At 34.7% G+C, this 7,577-nt stretch overlaps 1 protein-coding gene across 1 annotated transcript; it reads right to left on the bottom strand.

The window, feature by feature from the left end:
• Window positions 1-177: 177 nt before the first annotated feature.
• Window positions 178-6,810, bottom strand: pde6gb (phosphodiesterase 6G, cGMP-specific, rod, gamma, paralog b). The gene is made up of 4 exons (XM_048554812.1): window positions 6,686-6,810; window positions 3,873-4,112; window positions 2,876-2,916; window positions 178-1,894 (listed from the first exon to the last, which is right to left on the bottom strand). The coding sequence occupies exons 2-4, from the start codon at window positions 4,076-4,078 to the stop codon at window positions 1,818-1,820; spliced, it is 324 nt and encodes a 107-aa protein (XP_048410769.1). The 5' UTR covers window positions 4,079-4,112; window positions 6,686-6,810; the 3' UTR covers window positions 178-1,817.
• Between the last annotated feature and the right edge of the window lie 767 nt (window positions 6,811-7,577).

Below are 7,577 nucleotides of genomic sequence, written 5' to 3'. Positions count from 1 at the left end.
CCAATACTTTGAGGCTTAGACAAATAAAGGCAGGACCAAGATGCTGAAGGCTTGTCCCTAGAATAGACGATTCTGTCTTCTGGATGGACAGCACAAGGTTGTGAGAAGGATGTGGACTTTAAAATAAATTTTTAGATTTAAAACAAATCCAAAAGAGAAGAACAAGTTGCACATATATTCCTTTTTTTTCAAGCTTTATTGGATTTATGAGAGAACAATCCAATCTCCAGATGACAACGTTTCAGTTTAAACACGCTACAACCCGTCAAGGTTTTTGTTAAGAATCCCCAAGCTGCGCTGTTGATCTTTCCTGAACATACCTCCTTCTATTGGTTTTAGCCCAGAATTAGAAACAAATAGAAAATACCAAAACTGATCAGAAATAAGACTCAACGAAGTGAAGGAAGAAATGATGAAATGTGTTGGTCTTAGTAATTTTTAAATGATAAATTTATAAAAATCTTGAAATTAAAATTGCAAGGAAAAGTTCAATCAAAAGTGAAATTCAAAACAAAAGTCAAAGCAGGATGAGGTTAGAAATGGAAAACATAGCAGAACTTTATAGTCAATGAATAAAACAAAGTAAACGATGATGATAAACAATTGAAGAAATATCAAACATGCAAACTTTGAAAAATGGAAATTGGACCTTTCTCTTTGCATAGATGACAGTAGCTTTATGGCAATAAATTTACACAAGATAAAGTAAATTTCAGAGGTTGTAATTCAGAAAAGAAGAAGCAACATCTAACAAGATGAGGAAAAGGTTTAACTGCCATATTACAGAAGAGATCAAGGAGGATTTTGAATTCAGTAAGCTAAAACCAAGCAGAGCAATCGACAAAGATATAAAAATGGAACAATTTGGTCCAAGTTATAAAAAATTAGATATAAAAGTTAACATTTGATTTGCAATCAATGAGGATAAAATGAAAATGTTCATGAGTAACAATGAAAAAACAACCAATATAAATGAATTATTGAAAACAGATAGGTGAATGAATGTGAGTAACTTAAATAACGGCAGTCACTTCATAACAAAATAATTCATCCACACATTAAACAAATCACCAGCAATCTCTTATTACAAGTTTTTAACAAACTTAAATTTCTAAGAGTCCCTGAGTAGTTCACTTTGGGGAGGGGGGGGGGAAACAAAGTTCAAGGATTTAACTGTTTAATGCTTAAATGTTGCAACAAATCATAGAGAAAATGTGATTTGACTGATGGATACTAATATTAATGCAGTGCTGTTTTGTGTCACTCTCTCATTCAGAAGGAGGTATGTGTTAGCAATTTTGGGGATTTCTGAACTCCACCTTGGACATTCACAGAATCACAAACATACATAGTTCTCCTACAAAGTTCAATACTTAAAGAATCACAATGATCAAAATGGATTTGCATATGCGTCATCATGATGTTTCCACAGAGGTGCATTTTAAAAAAGCATAATAGTTCTTGTTAGTATGTCCATGATACAAAGAGTTTTTAGCTAACATAGTTGGAAACTGGATGAAAGAAGGTCAGTTGAGAAATGATCAGCTTTGGTAATAACAAGAGACAAGAATTCTGTGTGTTGCATTTCAGGAAAACACCTTCATGTTTTAAACATAATATGAGTTCAAAGGAAACGTGAGTCTGGAAAGGAGAGTTTGTTTTTACTAGTATGCTTTTCTTTGCAGTTGTGTCTGCAACCTTGAGGCTTGGCCTCTTTTCTGCTTTTGAAGCCACTGGTGAAATAGAAGGGAGAGGGCAGGGTGGTATTGGAAAGTCTTCCGAGGAGCACAGTAAAAATGCAGAGTTCCATCGCCACTTCAGATGATACCATATTGTGCTAGTTCGTGTAGTTCCAGATGATTGAAGGCCTCCCAGGGACATATGACAGTGATATCTGTAAACCAAAGAAGGACAATTGCATCAATAGTGCAGTTGGCACTGTGTTGACTCCATTATTGAAGTGCTTAGCTCTTTATTTTCTTCAGCCTTTATACCCATGTAGACAATTGATATCTCTTCTAGGCAAGGAAATGGCATAAGTCAGAATAATGGACTCCTCTGTCACCTTCAGTGTGATTCTTGCAAGGTACGTGTTAATTATAATTTCTGACGTAATAAATAATATCCTTGGAATGTACAAACATCTATTATATGACTGTATTAGTAGCTTGATACGGAAAATTTGGTTTAGTTTATTTGGATAACTGTCGAAGTGGTATCAAAATGTCACAGAGGCATTATTTTACAAGATATACCCGTAATGATCTCTAATTAGTTTTCAGGAAAAGAGCTATCATTAAACATTTTCAACCTATTGTTATTGACTAACAAGGTGCACAGCAGATCAAATGAAGAATACTAATAAACAACAGAGGTTGTGATGAATGGAATTATTGAAAGGCTGACTAACACAAGTTCCATATAGTGAAAGGCTTTCCTGATATAATATCTTTATTGCTATTTCCATTTGGTGCCAATTTAAACTGTCACATTGGCATAATGTAATTGGCATAATTACAGTGAGAATGCAATAAAACTATGTCAATGACCATCCTGAATAGCATTCTATGCTCACTGTTATTAGACTCCTAAATGGACCCCTCAAATTTCAAATCTAATGTTAATCTTGCTTTTTATGCACCCTCTCTGCAGCTGTAACTTTGTATTCCTTGCTAAATTTGATCACCCTGTCACCTCTGTATGGTATAATCTGCCTGTACTGCACACAAAACAAGACTTTTCGCTGTACTTAGGTACATGTGACAATAATAAATCAAATCAAATCAAATGCTATGAAAAGTTGCTTTTTTCAATAATAATGTGCAACATGAGGCCAGAAAAATGAAGAACAGCAATTTTGAATAAGAAATCGTACCTGTGCCTAATCCTTCCATTCCAGGAATGTCATCACCAAACCTGTAGGAGAGGTAGAAACAATATTTAGCAACTCATATTAAATCATCCTACAGGTCACAATCTGCCTTATGTTTACAGACATCAAAGTTTTAAAAGGCTATTTGACTGTTGTGAGCATTATAGTTGCAATTGATTCTGTCTTTGTCCAATGTCCACACACGTGCACTTTGATTGACTGGATAATGGTCAGGATTGAGAACCTTGGTTGATATTTCTCTCGCTGTAATGCAGTTTCGCTGTTGAGACAGACCCTGATAGCTGATCAGCTGGTTCATTTAAGGTGAACTACCTGAGTTGAATTCAATGACTTATTGTCACTTGTATTTAATAAAGAAATACAGTGAAATGTATAATATGTCACCATCCTCCAGCATCATTTTGAGTAGAGACTAGATATCCAAATTGGTTGATCCTGCATTTTATTATTAATAAACATAATTTATGCTTTGTATAAAGAAATTGCAAGCCTCAACTTGCAATACCATTCCACAGTTACTCTACTGGAAGTAACGTAAGTATGGAAAGTTCTGTGGAGGGAATACTGACCAAATTAAACATTGTTTTCAGCATTTTGATTTAATTAGCTCCTTTCTCTTTCAGTGCATTTGTGCTGAAACACCACTACCGATGTCAAAGCAGCTAGTCGGGAATTTGGGCAGTCCATGGTCATAATTGAAAGGTCATTGGATTGGATATGAATTGAACATCCCATCAGACCTTCCAATATCACCAGTCATGACTGTCAATTAAAGTTGCTGATTCCAAAAATGTTGGAAGGTTGTTCTTTCATGTGAAAAAAACAAATAATTGTTTGGCAGCGTAGTCCATATTTTTATCCATCGAACAATATTGTAACTCAGTTTAGGTTCAATTCCACCTGTCTACTTTCACCCAATGATTCTACTTAGCTACACCCCTCTGAATTAAATTGATTGTGCAATTATATTTCCTCTTACCCTTGTACTCCTTTCTTTGGCGGCTTGCTCTTAAACTGTCTTGTTTGCCTTTGTTTGAACTTTGGTGGTCCTTTTCTAGGAGTTGCTGGTCCTCCAGTTACCCTTGTGGCTGATTTAATTTCTCCCAAAGGTTTCGGTGGTTCTAAGGAGAGAGCCATCTCTTGTGCTTTCAAGTTTGGTTGAATTTCCAGGGGGTTTGCTGCCATGGTTACTGTTGTTGTGCCACACTTCACGAGGGTACTATATTTCAAAAAGACAAAACTTTTGCCAGTTAATGTAATGTTGTAAATATGATGTTACTTTACCTCCTAGACTATCAGAGTCAATGCAACCCTGCTTAGTCTAATCTTAATCCTCAGAATGAGCCACAAGGACAGGTAGAATGGGATTGGTTTTCAACAGTTCTGCTTGTAATAGGATTGTGAATACTCAAGTGTAGCAAGAAGAGGGAGATGGCAAAGGATTTAAGTTTGAAAGAATTAACCCTTTCCTCTTTCTTTCCTTCTCTTTTGATGTATGTTTAAATAAATAGCTGCTAATGAAATAAAAATAGTGTGATCTAGGATTCGAGGGATGATAACCCTGATTACATAAATTGGCTGCAAATAACCTATTAAGCAAGTAAGTATATATGAAAGGTGAGAAATACAATGTAATGCTAGATTTTTGTGATTTTCAGAACTAATTTAAAGACTGCCCCATTCAGATGGGACTATGCATTATTTTTTATTAAAATGTCCGTGCATGTATGCTGAAGCAAATGGCCTCTTTGTGTGTGTGTGTCTCAGTCTCTATGATTGGTGAAAATTTCCTGTAAAGTAATTCAAAACATTCCAATCTGAATAGAAAATTAGCCACATGTTCAGACACAAAGCTGAGCTATGATTTTGCATTTGGTCCTGAAAAGTGAATCATCTTACTGACGGCTTTAAAGGCCTTAACTTCAATCATGTTTCAACTCTACATAACACTCACTACTGTACACATTTATAACCAAACCAGACCAACTATTCACCTGAATCAGACCGTGCAATTCAGAGTTATTGGAACTGGATGACTGAATCAATATTATGTCTAGATTTGGAAGGCAATGCCAAGCAATAAGATTTTTTGTTATAATCACACAGTTTCCAGATGTTTTTATCAAGTTCCCTTTTGGGTTTTTGTCCATATGTTTGTTTTTCCTGCTACGTTTGTCTTTGTGACCAATGTGGTAACCGCACCGTACTAATCATTTTGATTAATTATTTACTGATAGGAAAACTTTAAGGTAAAGAGTTAAGAATCAAGTTATCAATGAATTCAAAACTATTTTCATGCAAATTCATATGGAAAAGAAAACTAATTAACATAAGTAGTTTTAAGCTTCTGACAAATATTCTCATTTAGAACTGGATGGTTTATTGCAAATAAACCCAAGTATACTACAGAAGTATCCTTTTGAACCAAAGCATGACCTGAAATTAGGTTTCGAGGTCAAATTATTCCTAATGTACTTACGCTGCATTTTCGTTAATTAGGTCAGTTAAGTTTTTGCTGATACAGGAGTACAGATGAGTAAGAGGCTTATTTACACAAATCCCTGACACACAGCCACCTGTTCTTCAGTAGCTGCATTTGTCAAGTGATCATTCAAATGAATACAGGTCAGATGCACCTCTCTTAAAGGTCCCCATCATCCATAAGACTAGTAATACTTATTTTCCTTCACTTCTGCAGCTCGCACGAATATTTAAGCTCTTCTCCTCAGCATGTTTAACATAGGTTGAGATGCTATTTTCAAGTAGTGGGACCTTCATGTTTGTACTTCAGTAATCTTGAATATATGTGACCAATGCATTCAATGTGCTTTTTTTAGAAAGCTTCTGTATAACAACAAACAGGTTGTGAAAAAAATGAGTGGTTTAAATGCATAATTAATTCAGCATACTTTACCAAATCCATTTAAGATCATAAATTGCTTCCTAGGACCAGCCACTTACCCAATAGGAACCTGTTGAGTCTAGACTGGGATATGATATAATGTACAAAAGACTAATCAGTCCCCAAAAAAACTCATCTCGTTTCAATACACACTGAGGAAGTTCAGCAGTGCTATACTTTGGAAGAATCAATCAATAGAAGGTGCTAATAGGAAGACAAAGCCATGATACAAATATTTGACATGCTGACGTTATTATTTCCTGTCCCACTGCGCTAGCTCCATAAAGGAAAACATTGCTGTCATTTCCTCATGTAAAATCATTATAAGAATTTTACACAATGATCTTGACATTAAAAATGCATAGTATCAAACCAACAAGGCTAAGAAAAAAACTAAATACAGCTTCCTGATTATTAGAGCACATTTTATAAATGAAGGCATTTTTAAACAGAGTGGAGTTTGACAAAATTTCGTATTAAGATGCCCAACATGAGTATAAGCCAGTTAAGATTACATTCCTTTAAGTATAGATATTTTGAAAGATAAACTTATTTCTTCAAATTTGTTCTAAGAGAAGCCTGGTAAGTTGTTAATTGTACAGATAAGCAACCTTTGAATGTCAAGCTTGATATTCAAATAGGCAATATTTCTGTAGTGAATAGTAGTCCCTGAGGTTTTCTGTGCAACTACTAATTTTAATTAGTTCAAAGATATGCCTGTAACATTTTACATAAATATTGACTCAACTAACTTAAATATTCTTAAAATTTCCCACTGGATATTTTATTCATTGCATATATCTTAAAACCCATCCTAATTATGTGAAATGCATTCTATATTTGACAGGTATGCACAGAATTGTTGAGAAATAAAACTATCACGTACTTACCACTATGTGGAGGCAAAGGGGAACATTCGCCAACTGAAAGGTGAGAGCCCTAACTAGCTCTCTTCAATGCTTCTGTCTTTCTATCTACGTAGTTCTGGGTCTTTGCCACTCTGAATCCACCTTTTATCAATCCATGAATAGGATACTGACATCACACATACACACATATTAATCTGATGGCGTAACTGATGGAGTAAAAGCTGATATGAAGAGGATAAGCTGAGCCTCAATTGAGATGTCACCTTTTAGTGTACTGTAATGCAGAGCTGAATTTATTTTACAATCCCCTGTTTTGTTCTGAAACCAAGAATGTTGAATACTTTATGTACTTGCGTTTTCAATTATGGTCTCAAGCAATTTTTATTTAGTTTAAAAAATATGACATATACAGAAACAGACGTGTATAGAAAACAAGTCAGTGTTCATAACATGTGAGCTGCCAACAATGGAAAACTATAAGATTGGAAATTGTTATCAGAAAACTTAAATAAAGGTTGTGGATTCATTTAAACATATGGAACATTGTCCCAGGTTTTGTTTTCAGTTTAAAGGTATTGATAATAGTATTCATTATTAATTGTTGCCCATTATTCATTAACAAATTATGCAACTTCAGTAGAGGAACAGATCTGTGCTAAATTTAAATGTTCAAAGGTCACTGTCTGAGTGGTGCCACTCTACTGTTGGCTTCATTGTCTTCCTCAGCTTTGATGTACATTGAATACTGTAAATGCGCTGCATTTGCAGAGTTGATAAAAACTAAACTCATCATTAAAGACTAAATCCTGTCTGTTCAAGGCTAAGTATCTTGTTCTTTAGTATGACATGATAAATTGATTACTGTCAGTCAACTTTTCTGGTTCTGAAAATAAACTAATCTTATTCAGATGTC

Source organism: Stegostoma tigrinum, chromosome 22, assembly GCF_030684315.1.
Source record: "Stegostoma tigrinum isolate sSteTig4 chromosome 22, sSteTig4.hap1, whole genome shotgun sequence".
NCBI classification, from domain to species: Eukaryota; Metazoa; Chordata; class Chondrichthyes; order Orectolobiformes; family Stegostomatidae; genus Stegostoma; species Stegostoma tigrinum.
Note: the sequence above shows the minus strand (reverse complement) of the source record. Positions and strands in the feature narration are given on the sequence as shown.